The following is a 14,632-nucleotide window of genomic DNA, read 5'->3' as shown; positions in this document are numbered from 1 at the left end:
GATTATTAAGGTAAAAAGAAGTTTTTGAACAGTACTAGATTTAGAAAACCTAGGCACATATTATGGCCATTGTTATTATAAATTCTTGTGATATTTAAATCTGACTTTTAATCCTGAAGATAGTATCACCTAGCCTTCAGAAAATTTTGTAATAGATAGCTCTAAATACAAACACATGCATTCTTATCCCATGCCCTGGAAACTATTGAATATCGAGATTTTATTTGGATTTCTTTTTTCCTAGTCACTCATCATCTCTCTCTTTAAAGGAAATTCAGCATTAGGTCTATTTTCAATGTCATTATGTGGCCTTCACTGTTTTCCATTTCATTTTATTTTTTATGTGTATGAATGTTCTGTCCACATGCCTATCTTTCTGTGTACCATGTACATGCCTGGTCCAGTGGAAGTCAGAAGAGGGCACTGGTTGGAGTTACAGACGGTTGTGAACTGACAGGTGAGGGCTGGGAAGTGAACCAGGGTCATTTTGAGGGCGGTGGGCAGAATCTTATCATAGAGCCTTGGGTTCGAAGTCCTGCCTCAGCCTCTTAAGTGCTAGGATTACAGGAATACAACACCACACCCGACTTTCATGTTATTTGTTCTAAGTGATCTTCTGTTAAGGCTTTAACAGAAGGGGCTCTTGCTTCACTATCTTTCCATATAAAGAATGGCCTACCACACATCTCACACCATCTTGGAATGGTTTGGATAACAGAGTAGATGTCTACTTGTCTAAATCACCCAAGATCCTTATTGCTTGACGTTTGAACCTGTGGTCTGCTTCTGTTTTTGATGTAAACTAATTCAGGGCTTTGGGAGTTCCATGGTGAGGGGCTTCAGAAAGACTCTTCTGTAGTCCCCAGCCCTTAGAACCACTATTTCAAAGAGATTCCATACACAGAATCTACCATCACCCTGATGCTTTTTCCTGAACAGTAGCAATCACAACCATCGGCTTTGGTCTGATGATTAGCTTAAGAGCAGAGACTGTAACAATTAGTAATATTTTTAAAAGATTTTATTTATTTATTTATTTATTTATTTATTTATTTATTTTTTAGCTAGACATGGTGGTGTATACCTTCAATCCCAGCACTTAAGGGGCAGAAACAGGAGGATTTCTGTAAGTTCAAGGCCAGCCTGACCTACATAGTAAGATCCAGGCCAGTGAGGGCTATATAGTAAGATGCTGTCTCAAATATTTGAGAGAGAGAGAGAGAGAGAGAGAGAGAGAGAGAGAGAGCAAGCGCATGCACGTCCTCATGCACACACATGTGACTGTAGTGTCTGAGAGGCCAGAAGAAGGAATCAGATCCTCCGGATCTGATTTACAGGCAGTTGTGAACTCTCAAAATGGATTCTAGGAATCAGACTCAGGTTGTCCGTATGAGCAGTGTGCTCTCTTAATTGCTGAGCCATCTCTCCAGCACCCTGGAAATATTTTTAAATGCACAGACTCTCCAAGCCTGCATCCTAGCTGCTACTTTGTTCTCCCAGGGGGAAGCAGAAGCCTCAACATTGCAATTAACTTGCAAGAAATTGCAGTTCTTGAGCTCCAAGGAAGGAAGGGTCTGCTCCAAAATACGTGCGCCTCCAGTCATACCATTCTACCAGGCCAGGATCACGGGCCCTCCACACTTGTACCAGACCTGTAATTAGCTGGAGACGTTAAGCAGTTCAGCAGTTGTGAACAGAGGAGAGAATAGTTGTATCATCACTTACCATGGGGTCTGATCAGCAACACTCATCTCTTCTTATTTATTTCCCTATATGCACTCAGAGCCACATCCCCAACTTAAGTGGAAGAACTCAGCACCCCTCACCATCCTACCCCATCACCTGCCTGTGGTACAGCAAAAACATTCTGCCTCTCTTCTCATTCTCTTTCAGCATTTTAGGTTAGAATCTCAAGGCAGCATGACACATCCCAAACCATTTTCAGAGAATCTCTTAATCGTCATAATACCCTCCACAGCTTAATGCCAGCCACCCCTTAGTCTAGGGCAAACAGCCAGGATAGCCCTGGGTCAGGATCCTCAAGTCCAATGATGAGGGAAAGGCATTTGTAAGCAAGCATGACGTGTGAAGACTGAGAAGTATAAGAGGAACAGACATGATTAAGCAGTGAGCTGAGGCATCCAGGCAAGCTGTAAGGTCTTCATCCGCACAGAGCAGGGGGATGTCTAGATGTATCCCATCAGGCCATCTGCAAGGCCAGCCTTCTCAACAGCATCATACAGTGAAAGAAACAGGCAAACTCAGCATGGTCCAGCAAAGGAAGGGACAGGGACCCGGATAAGTACAGGGCAGTGAGAACTTCCTGCGCTGCAGACAGAATAATAGTAGAGACAACGGCGATGAAGGCTGCTCTATCTCAGTGACCATGGAAGAGGGACCCAGTGCCAGGTCCTCTCTACCACTCTGGCCATTCACTCACCTCAGCAGCAAAGTGCTTCCCGCTCACGGTGTGTTCAGAGCCATGGGGGTCATTGCGGTTCCCCCAGTGTAAGTGTAGCTGTTCTGCTCTGTATTGGTAACGCTGGAGGCCCTGGATGTACATGTCCGAGTTCAGATTCAGTCTCACTGTGAGGAACGGAGAAGCAGCCTTCAGAGCCCTGGCCAGATTAACCCTGCTAGAAAGCAGGCCCACAGGCAGCCTGCACGGGTACAGGTGGCTGCAGGAACAAGGAACAGACCAGAGCAATGATGCCTGCAGGTGAGGCTCCTGCCTTCTTTCCCTGCTGCGAGTCTAGTGACACCAACACCTTCATGGATCTCCCTGGAAAGCACCAACTCCAAGCCAATGACAGATATTTCTTTCCTTATCCACGTGTCAGGCTCCTGTCTACTATACTAGAACCCTCAGTGAAGAACTTTTCAAACTGGAGAGTTACAATGACAATTGCTATTTAAGAAGCACTTACTGTACAACAGATGCTGATATACCCAATCTGTAGTAAGTATATCCATCTGTAGATTGGGTATATCAATAGGTCCCTCTTCCAAATGACAACTCAAGGTAGTTAAAGTTCTTACCCACTCTGATGACTCATTAGTACCTGTGATGGCTAATCATGATTGTCAACTACATCTGGAATCAGCTGAAACGTAAGCAATTGAGCACTCTTGTAAGGATATTCTTGGTTGGATTATTAGATTGGAAAGACTTTCCCTTAAACCTGGGTCATAGGTGTGTGTGTGTTTGGGTGTGTATGTGTTGGGTATGTATGTGTGTGTTGTGTGTATGTTGTGTATATTTGTATGTGTGTGTGTGTTGTGTGTGTGTGTTGTGTGTGTGTTGTGTGTGTGTGTGTGTGTGTGTGTGTGTGTGTGTAGCCAAGTCATGATTCAAATCCAGTTCATCTGACTCTCAGCAACTGAATTGCTGGTGCCTTGAATAGTTTGTAATAACCCAAAATTCACCCTGGAAGCTTAGCCAAGGAGCCATTAGGATCAGACCTAACTTCTCCCTCTCTCTCCCACAAGAGATGTGGTTTTGAGATGTGCTGTCCACAAAGAATCACTGGAGCCAGGGCCTACAACAGACTCCCCCTCTGCCTCCCCCATTCCAGAATACAATAGGTCAGGCATCTCTTGCAGCCTCTTCCTAGCCCCTTTTCCCGAGTGCTTCAGAGGAGCCCCTCCTGGCCAGATGTCCAGGGAGTCAAAGGAAACTCAGACCTGCCCCTCAAGGTCTCTGAGGCCTCTCTCTTACCTGAATGGCCATCGTTGGTCAGGTTCAACCGCTTTTCAACAGACACGTTGTAACCTTGGAACTGAAGGGGTGTGAGGCTGGCATCATATTGAAGGATGTCGCTGTGTAGGTCTATCGGGGACTGCAGGAGGCCTCCACATGATGGGTACTTCTTGGGCCAGTTCTTTTCCCCAGCAGGACCTAGGAGAGACTCAAGATCAGTTTTCACAAGGAATTTCCCTCATCTTCTATCACCCTCTAATCTCTGTTTACATACCGTTCCTTATCACTTCTCTCCTTTATCTTTCCACAGACGACTGCACTATTTTATAAGAGGCAAGTGTATGTACTGGGCCCCTGGCATCCTTGTGGACCTCTCCTAAGAGTGGGGAGAGTCAGAAGAAATACTCAATACCTTTGCTCATTGTAACCACTATGAGGAAAAAGGGTCAGTCCTAGTCTTAGAGGTAAACCATTCAAGACCCGGAGATAGCAGCTTACAGAATCAGACCCAGCAAACACTTCAAAACCATCTGCCATGGAAGTGCTATGGAGGACGACAGACTGGAGTAGCTCGGCACAGAAACTAGAGTCCCCACCCAACCCCCACTTTACTCCCGGGTTGACACAATACATCTCCTCCCGACATAAAAACTAGTGACACCCAACAACACACCATTTGATTGTTGAACATCTATTATGATCTAAGAATTACTGTAGGTCTTGAGGCCCCCAGGTGGAACACTAAGGAAGGGGACATTATCCAAGTGGGGAAATTTTGATGAATCTTCTGAACTGTGCCAGGTTGGTGAAACTGGTATCTGACTGACCATACATAGCTCACATAGAACACCAGCTCACTGAGGCTGATGTATTCACAGTGCGAGGTTCCCGATGGGGAACCCTGGGGATACAGACTCCTGATGTCTACATCTAGAGTACAGGATGCAATCCCACAGGGATGATTGGAAAACGTTGAGTAATTATAGGCCCGGGACCACAAAGCCAAGCACAGCAGGGTTTTAACTGGAGAGAATCGAATTATTGTAATAAAATTGACAAGCCCTCGGTGAGGAGAAACAGGCTTAAAACTAAAAAGTATCAAGGCTCCTGCTCCTCGATAAATATGGCCTAGTAATTGCTCCTCTGTGAATGGAAACAAACATCCCGTGGTCATAAAAACTCGTGGTTCTCAACCTGTGAGACAAGGCACCTTTAGGGTCACCTAAGACCACCAGAAAAACACACACACACACACATTAGTATTTACAACAGTAGCAAAATTACAGTTATGAAGTAGCAATGAGACTAATTTTACGGTTGGGGCTCACCACAACACGAGTAACTGTATTAAAGGGTCTCAGCATTAGGAAGCCTGAGAACCACTGAACACCGTGCTACTCCTACGGGGAAAATAATCTTGAAAGAATGTAAATCTGTTTAAAAGATTAGCTCCTGTGGAAATTGTATGGATTTTCAGGCCACTGGCAGACATTTCCCTACAAGAGCTGAGATCCTGGGAGGCCATAAGGAGGAAATTGTCTAAACTGTATCCCATGTAAACTCTAGTAGAAGTTAAAGCCACATTAGGTATTTGAAGGCAAGAAAAAGAAGTGTATCAAAGAGAGAGCAGATTCGGTGTGGGCAAAGTCTTCAGGAGAAACAGAAGTGAGAACACTGAACCAGGACTACTCAGAGAACAAGGCTACAGCACCAACTGTCTCGCTGCCTTGGTGAGTGGCCCCAGCCAGGTCATGTTCCCTACTGGAGCTGCCACCAACCTAGGTAGAAATAGCAATGTTGGACACTGTATTCTGGAAGGTCCCTTCTGGCTCCTGAGATCCAGATGCAAGCACCTTCCCCCTCTGCACCCGGCAAGTCGGAACGGCTCACTAAGGCATGTTCATGTCCACGCAGCTCCAATGCAGCTGCTAAGATGCCCAGTGGGCACCAGCTTCAGAAGTGAAGGCACAGAATACCCGTGTCCCTGGGCTGGCTAGAGTGTAGACACCACCTGCCTCAGTCCTGGCCTCTGTTTGGCACTAGTCGCAGGCCAGTATGGCAGCAGGGTCTGAAAGAACCCTCCCCATCCCTCCCGCTTCTCTCACCATCAGCACCATGGTTTGCTCCTTTTGGTAGTTTTGATCCTTTTAAAATCTATAATGTCGACACAGCCACGGGGAGAGAAGATGAAAGTATGTTGTAGATGAAACCCTGAGATGAAGGAAGTGCCCTAAGGTAGGCTAAGGCTTAATCTCAGTTACCTGGCATGGATCGTGAAGCTTTGGTGTCTTCTCTCTGGGTGTTTCTCTGGGAGATTTTGTGCATCTGTTTCCTCCTTCTCTCCCCCCAACATTCTCCTTGGAGGCAAGGAGTGCCTCGCTCATCCCCACATTTCCAACAGTGTCTGGCATACAGCAGGTCCTCACAGGCTCACTAACTCTCCCACCTGTTTCCGGCTTAGTTTTCTCTAAGATCGCTTGATTACCCGTTTGAAGTCCTCACATGCTGTTTATCCCTTCCAAGAAGAATTAGAGCCAGTTATGCTGGTACATATCCAGACCTTAGCACTGCTTCATTTTTCCTCCCCCTGCTGCGTGTGTATGTGTGTGTGTGTGTGTGTGTTTGTGTGTGTGCGTGCGTGCGTGTAGGTGCACACACACTCTAGCCTGTGAGCTTCTGGGGAGATCTCCTTCCTCTGCCTTTCATCTTAAGATAGAAGTGCTGGGATTACAGATGTATGCCACCATATCATGCTTTTTACATGGGTCTCGGGATATGAACTTGGGTCCTCAGGCTTTCATAGTTAACACATTTACCCACTGGGCCATCTTGCTGGTCCTCTGCAATCCTTGTACTTGTGAGGTGGATGCAAGAGGATCAAGAACTCAAAGCCATCCCTGGCTACATAGTGAGCTTGAGGCTAGTAGCTTGGCTAAATGAGACCCTGTCTTTAAAAAGAAAAGAAAAAAAAAAGAATATTTGAAAATGAACTCACTTGTTCAGGTTCAGAATCTCCCTTCTTAGCTTTCGAGTTCATCTGTGTGAGGGTTGGTTCTGGATGGCTGGGACTACTTTCTGAAAAGGAAACCTGCTTTCCATCCTATACTGTGGGGTGTGGCCTGGTGAATGTGACTTCACAGAGTTCATAGACACCAACCACCACTACCACCACATTGTGGCTCTTGCACAGCTGGGGACACTACCATACAGCCTCATGACTTCCTGGCTTGAGAGAGATACATGGCTAGGTATCTACCTAACCAATATCAAATATGAGTAGAGACTTTGCCATTGCCCTCCAGTTTCTGTCCAGCCCACGTGACTTGCAGCCACAGTAATCCTGGGAGGGTCACTGAAGGCTATAATTTCCCAACGGAGTCTCAGCTTTCACAATCTTTTTTTTTTTTTTTTTTTTTTTTAAAACCTGAGACAATGTCTCGTGTGTCTCAGGCTGACCTTGTACCTCTGGTCCTCTGCCCCCATCTCCCCAGTGCTGGGATTACAGGCATGCACCGTCATGCCTAGTTTATGTGGTACTATGGATCAGTCATTCAACCAACTGAGCTACACACCCGGCTCTAACTGTCAGACTCTTGCCAAGTGCTCTTTTCCCGAGAGCCCGTGTCTTACAAAGCAGCTCCTCTAAACACTTACCTTTGCTTTAGTTTTCCACGGTACCTCTTCCATCGGTGGGCTCCCATCCCCATCCCCCACCCCATGATCATGAAGGAGACCATGTATATATTCCAAAGCTTGTTTTCCACGTAAAAGCAGGGCAAGGTTTCTTTCTAGTTCATGGATTTCCTTACTGGTGGCAAAAAAGTGGACAGATCTTCATTTTGAGATGTGGCACAGCACAGCTCAAGATGTCTCTATGACTTCTGACTGGGCATTGTGAAGCCCAGGGTACAGGACCCATATTATCTGAGGGTGTAGGGAACATGTCAACTATAACCAACAGGAGAGAGCGATAAGCAAGGTGAACCCCACATCCCCCAGCTGTGAAGCTGTGACAGTTTGTGAGTCACAGCCAGCCCTGTTTCATCTTCACTATCTGACTGGATAACTCTGTAACGAACCAGCTGGATGTCATTTGCACGTGTCTCCCTGAGCTTCCCTAAGCCACGAGAGCGCAAAGCAAAAGCTCAATACCACTGTCACCCTGCAGAGTTAAGTTAGAATTTAATATTACCAAACCCAATCAGCAGTTCTATAACCAGATCATTATTTTTTTTTCAAGGAAGCAAAGTTGGAGTTTATGAGGAAATGGTGCTTACAGATTTACGTATGGGTATTAGGGGACAGAGAAGGGCACTTGGGGAAAGGGCAGATTGGATACAGGTGGCAGACTTCCAGAGTGACTTGTGTTTAAGTGTCTTCACATCAGCCCCGGATACAACATTGGTTGGCTTCTGAAGTCACGTTGTTCAAAGGGGTTTTAAGAGATTTTCTTTCTTCTTTTAGTAAATGTGATCACGGGGCGGGTTCTAAAAGTACTGGGTGATAGAATGAAAACCAGAGGTCATGAGAAACTGTGGAATCTTTCCTAGGTCTAAGTAACAAAGAAGTCCAGACATGTTTTCACCATAAGCAGGGTTCATACTCGTGCTTGTAAGATTCGTGTAGGAAAGCTTATAAGAAAGTTACGTCTGGGAAGAGGTAAGGTTAAAGCCAAAGGTCATGAGCCAGTGAGACGGCTCTGTGGGGAAGGAGCTTGATGCACAGTTGATGACAGCTTGATGACCTGAGTTTGGTTCCTGGAACCCACATGAAGATGGAAGCAGAGAACTGACACTACAGTTTCCCTGTGTACCCACATACACACATATACACTACATGATTTTTTTTTTTTTTAAATCAAGAGGTCACATATGCTTAGGTTTTAAGGGCAGTTTGTTGCTTTGTAAGTTACATATATCGTGCGTGGATAGATGCTCATGCCTGTGTGCGTGGACACATGCACGCCACCAAGTGCATGGAGTTCTCTCCTTCCACCACGTGGATCCCAGGGACTGCACACAGATCAGCAGGTGTGTTAGCAAATGCCTTTGCCCATGAAGCCGTCTCACGAGTTCTTCATTGCTTCTTAGTGTTCTGTTAGACTGTTATTATGATTACTATTGTTATTTGCAGTACTGACGATTCCACATTCATGTAAGTCAGGTTCGCTTAGGACTGGGCTGTAGCCCTTAAGACTTTGCTATTTTAACATCCTTATTTGCAGTATCTCTATAGAAAAGAGAGTATGTCTCTATATTTACAATGCTTCTAGTTATATTAAAATTCTTGGCTCTTAGCTGAAGAAAGGCTTCAGCCAGTCTATAGAGCGAGGGGCTTTTTTCCATTCTTATGACCTCCAGTTTTCCCATCTTTATATCCAGTCTCAATTTCCCTCTCTTGAGATGTTGGCTTCTTATTTTTGTGGTTCAATGATAAGATTTTTGAAACCTTCTTCACTATTGAACAGAAATACATCCTGCTAGATCCTGCCTATCCAGGATCTAAAGTCTAGATTTGCCTTCCACGAGGAGGACACGATAGGCTGTCAGCCTGGAGGATCTTTTTCCTACAGAACTCAATAAAGCTTCAGTGTCATCTCAGGGGGGCCCCGATCAGTGATGGCAGAGGGAGACATGGCCACCTTCTGCATCCTGTAGGAGTCTGAGCTCTTTAAAGGCATCTACTCAGGTGTGACTAGGGTTTTTTGACTTTACAGAATAAAGTAATTTCAGTATGAGTCAGGATGAGGCAAAGTTGGGGTTGAGACAATGGCAAACTATTTAGTTTTAACACATAACCAAAGCATGGATGTCAGGAGGAAGGAGAAGGACACTTAGGGAGGGGGTGCACATTTCCAAAACATTGGTGCAGACTTCTTTGGAGAGTTACAAGTTTGTAAGTTTTTGTTTGTTTGTTTGTTTATAAATTTTAGCATTCAATAAAGTCCACACATTGCAGCAACCATGTTGGGCCCAGATCACAGCTTGTTTAGTGTCTTGTCAGAGAACAAGTGAGCCTTACTCCTCCAGCACTCAATCTCAGGCAAGTGAGCCCTGCATTCTCTGCTCTCAGCCGAGTCACAACTTCCCATGGCCACCTCCTCCATCTCAGGCTAGACCCTCACCATGTCATCCTGCAAGGGCCCTCCACAGGCTGCCCAGTCTCCGCCTTCCTTGTCACACTGCCAGGTTCCCTTCCCTGCCTTAATCAGATTAATCCCATTCTCCTGCTGTGACCAGACTGATCTAGTGGTGGCCTGGCTTCTGTGGCTTGATCCTTCCAAATACTCCCTTCTCCTCATTCCCCACGAAGACAAAGCAAAAACTAGCTGTTTTTCACATTTTTAAAATGCCCCAGCCTGTCCATGTTTTCAAAGCCCCTGCTTTTTCCAGGAACACATTTCTTTCTCCTTTATGCAACTTTTCCTCCCTGGTCTCTTTTGCCGTCTGCATGGACGTACATTGAGTCCCATCAGGGAACAGAACACCTTTCTTGTGACCACCCCTCTCCTCTCATCCCTTTTGGGCTGAATTTCTAAAATGAGCTTAAGAGACCGTTTACTATATCTGTGAGTTGTAACTACCATAACCTGTTCATAGAGAATGATCTTCAAAGGTCTGAGACTGTGGAGAAAGCTGTAGTCTGGAGATAGCCTCGGGCAACTCAGGGTTGAGTGTTTCTTGTGGGAACCTCAAAGCTAGCTGAGTTCAGTCATAGAAAAGCAGACACTGGCTTTGGCAAAATTTGAACTGGGCTTTGAAACACCGATAAGCTTTGAAAAGGGGCAGATTTTTCAGTCAGGACATTTGTGATGTTTGTGAGCACGGCATTTTCAGAAGTTGGAAAAGGAGACCTGACGAGGAGTCAGAAAGTGGGAGGGAACAAGTTCCAGCCTGTAAGCTCAGAATTCATCCTGGGCTGAAGAAGGCACCCAGTGGGGCATTGCTGAAGGCTGCAGATCAGAACATAGCAGCCTGTCTGGAAAAGACTAGATAATGGAAACCCCAACCAGATATTCTGAGATTCTGTAGGCTGCGATGACGGGAGTGGAGAGCTTCAGGTATGGGAAACAGCAGTCTGAATGTCTGAGGCTCTGAGATGAACCCAGCCAGAGCAAGCCAGCCATCCTAAAAGCAAAGATGTGATTTCTAACCCTGTACTTGTTCCTAGCTATTTTTTAAAAATAGACATTGTATCGTTGTTTTCTTGTTCTTAGTTTAGTTCTGTTTGTTTTATTTGAGATAGGGTCTCACTAACCTTGGCTGGCCTGGAACTCAAAATTTACACCAGGCTGGTTTCAAACTTGGGACAGGCCTCCGGTGTCTGACTCCAGTGCTGGGTTTACAGGTCACACACAACCACATTCAATTCCTGTGTCTCATTTTGAATTTTAATTACAGAAAAACTGAAGCATTAACAAAAGTAAAGACACATAGTATGGGCTAGAGGGGAAGCAAGATGGGAGATGGTTTGCCTCAATCCTTAGGACCGCATAAATCCAGGCATGATTACGTGCCTGTAATATCAGGACTCAGGAGGTAAAGCAAGAGTTCAAGACCAGCCTAGGGGTTACATGAGGCCATATTGGGGGGGGGGGTAGGAGAAAGAGAGGAAAACATATAAAGACCATGTACAATCTTTTCATGACTTTGTTTGATCTATACCCAAACTCCCTCCATTCCCTCCCCTTACTAGAAAAGAAAATCTATGAATTCCGGCTACTTTCCTATCAATGGGCAGAAGCTACAGTCCCATGGGAAGAGGGAACTTCAAGAAAGAAGATGCTCCCACCAGATTTCCCTGTGGGGTGTTTTCTTGATTATTGACTGATATGGGAGGGCCTGGCTCACCTCCAGTGGTGCCACCCACCCATGGTCAGTGGTGGTTCTAATCTGTATAAGAAAGCAGGCTGAACAAGCCATGGGGAGCAAACCAGTAAGGGCCATTCGGTTCCTGAGTTCTGGCCCTGAGTCCCTTCAGTGACAGAGTGTAGCCTGGGAGGTCTAAGCTGAAGCAAACATTTTCCTCTCCCAGGTGCTTTTTGGTTATAGTATTTTATCACAGAAATAGAAAATTTGACTAAAACATGGCTGATATTTATGTATCATTAAAGATAAGGGGTCTTTAAACCATACACTCCTTTCCCACGTAAAACCTGTTTATAATTGATTAGTATAACTAAATACCCAGCAAATTTTCAGCTTTCTCTGTTCATCTCAGAACAGTTTTAAGAGCCTGTTTGTATCCTCAGTGCTCACAAGGTGTCTAGGCACACAGCACGTACACGCACCATTGCTCCAGGCGAATAATTCATGTAAGGGATTGAAGGATAATTTTATAACCTGTTTGCAGACATGATGTCTGGGTAAAAAAAATGTCTGGGCTGAGTAATTTCTTATGTTTATATGCCTGATACATCCACATTATAGCATATACCATAATAATAAAAGCATGAACCATGTAATTACCCATAAGGCTTGTTTACAGTTTCTTGCTGGCTGTCCTATGTTCTCAAGATTAATAACAATTTTTTAATGACTTTTAATTATGAGTATACGTGTGCGGGGTGTGGGTATGTACATGTGAGTGCAGTGCCCACAGAGGCCAGAGGGAGAAGCTGTATCCCTTAAAACTGGAAATAAAGGCTATGGTGAACTCTAAGTCACGGTTGCTGGGAAACAAACTCGAGTCCCCTGTAAGAACCTTTACCCACTGATCCAATTCCTCAGCCCCACAGTTTAAAAAATATATATTCTTTTGTTTGTGACTTTACAGGACCTTATGGAGTTTGGATTGACAACAATAATAAAAAATAAAAGGTATTTTCATTGTCTCTAGCTTTGAGGTTGGTCTTTGGAATTTTTTTCTAAAAATTGATTTTTTTTTTTTCAGTTTTGCTTTCTGTCCCCGACTTTTGGTCACACTTTCTGAGGTCAATGCCCTGAGTATCCGTGTGAATGCTTAAGGTAGGCAGCTGCCTGGCAATTGGCTCCTGGCCATGTCTCTTCAGACTGGCTACAAAACAGATCAGAACTTGCCTATGTGGCAAAGTTGACTTTCTAGATGTTGGTGACTTTTTGCCAACCAACAGTCTTTTTTTTTTCCTACACAGTGAGAATGTGTTGGTTTTGGTTAGTCTCTCGAGGCTGTGGATAGTTTGTTGTATTTAGAGATCTAGGGAGAATAAAACCGTGCCTGGTCCTAGTGCATAGATGTGTGTGCAAACGATCAGTGACTGTGGTCAACTGCAGATTCATACTTAGCAAGACAGACTGTAGTGACAACACAGACAGAGGGGTCAGAGGCTGGGGTGAAGCTCATTTGGTAAAGTACTTGTCCTGCAAGCATAAGGACATGAGTTCAATCCTCAGCACCCACGTAAACAGCTGGGTATAATGAAATCACAGTGCAGGAGAGACTGAGACAGGAGGCTCCCTAGGGTTCATTAGCCAACTAGTCTAGCCTAAAACTGGCAAGCCCTGGGTCCTAGTGAGAGACCATCTATAGAGAATGAGATGGACAGATCTTGAGGAATAGCACTCAAGGTCGACCTCTGGCCTACACACACACACACACACACACACACACACACACACACACACGCACACACACACGCACACATGTGTGCACCTGAGTAGCCATACTCAATGAAGGAGAAACTTCACATAACTGAATAAAGGAGAAAAATCTCTAACTAATATTCTCTTTGAACTGCTATTTAATTTTGAAGTTAATTTATTCCTTTCTTCACAAAGGTGCCTTCTGTGTGCCAGGCACTATACTCAGTGTTAATATGACAAAGCAGGTCTACTTCCCGAAAGATGAGATGAAATGACCCATGAACAAAGATGGAGGTACAGCCTTCTAGATGGAGAGCCTGAGGAGCCTACAGGCCTGCTAAAGCTGATAGCTGGTGTATGTCAGATGTTCAGGACACCTGCGCTCAGAGAGAACCTGAGGCCCACTAGGCTTCTTGCCAAGGAAGAGGCTGCTCTGTGGTGAGGCTTATCAAGACTTACTTAACACCAACTAGTATGTGGTCCTTCACAAGTGTGAAGTCTTCCCCTCAGGCGGCTGGTACCCACCTCTATATGGAGAGGCTATCCATTGCTCCCGAATCTGTGGCTGGAACCACAGAAAATGCATCTAATCCCCCCAGAATCCCATTCAGAAGGGAAGAAGCTCTCTGTTCCCTCTAAAACCAACTTAAAAGCACATGTCTCCAGGATGTAGTTTGGATATAGAAGCACGTTTTTAAAACACATTTAAAGTACATTTCAGTTCATGGAGTTCACTTCAGAAGTTAGTTTTTAAAAAAAAATTCTATGGCTTCTCACAACAAATCTAGGAGCACCTTGGCTGGATTTGGCCTGCTTCCCTGTCTATCAAGTGGTCAGACACAAGCATGAAGGCAAGATCCAGCCAGAAGGAAGGAAGCTGCCAGGATCACAGGTTTATAATTGATAATTGGTGGCTGAGGCCATCAATCTGGTTGTGTTATTTACTAACAGAGGACAAGGAATCACACTGGCCTGGGAACTTTCCCTTTGCTAATGTTATAGATGAATCAGGCCTTGGCTGGAACAGAGAGCGAAGGCTAGCAGGCCAGGTGACTCCTTACTTACAAATGTTGAGGGGGGTACCCCAGCAGGCCACTCTTTCCCTTGGATTTTACATTATGGACCAATCAAAATAGACAGAATTTTCTAAAGACGCCTAAGTCATCCTTTGTATCGAGATTTTTGTCTTTATTGTGTCAGTTTTAATTTGCCTCAATTTAAGAGGCAGAATCAGCTTGAGCCTTGTAAAGTGCACCCCAGGCTTTTTCTGCCATGATTTCTGTTCCTACCATGGTGGGAGGGGCTGATGGTGCAGGCTGGGAGGGTGAGGCTGGGGTTGTCAATCAACTCCGCTAGCCACTGCAAGCCTCTT

The 14,632-nt window shown here is 45.0% G+C and overlaps 1 protein-coding gene across 4 annotated transcripts in view; it reads right to left on the bottom strand.

Moving 5' to 3' along the window:
• The window catches only part of Ca12 (carbonic anhydrase 12), a 55,250-nt gene that overhangs the window by 16,580 nt on the left and 24,038 nt on the right, over positions 1 to 14,632 (bottom strand). For 3 of the 4 annotated variants that reach the window (XM_076925376.1, XM_076925378.1, XM_076925377.1), the window contains exons 3-4: positions 3,719 to 3,898; positions 2,441 to 2,586 (exon numbers count right to left, since the gene is read on the bottom strand). In XM_076925376.1, coding sequence (XP_076781491.1) covers positions 2,441 to 2,586; positions 3,719 to 3,898 — 326 coding nt within the window. Of the gene's footprint in view, positions 1 to 2,440; positions 2,587 to 3,718; positions 3,899 to 5,961; positions 6,132 to 14,632 lie in introns of those variants that run through there. The other variant, XM_076925379.1, reaches the window with a different exon arrangement.

This window comes from Arvicanthis niloticus, chromosome 26, assembly GCF_011762505.2.
Source record: "Arvicanthis niloticus isolate mArvNil1 chromosome 26, mArvNil1.pat.X, whole genome shotgun sequence".
Classification (NCBI taxonomy): Eukaryota; Metazoa; Chordata; class Mammalia; order Rodentia; family Muridae; genus Arvicanthis; species Arvicanthis niloticus.
The sequence above is the reverse complement of the archived record's forward strand: the minus strand, read 5'-3'. Positions and strand labels throughout refer to the sequence as shown.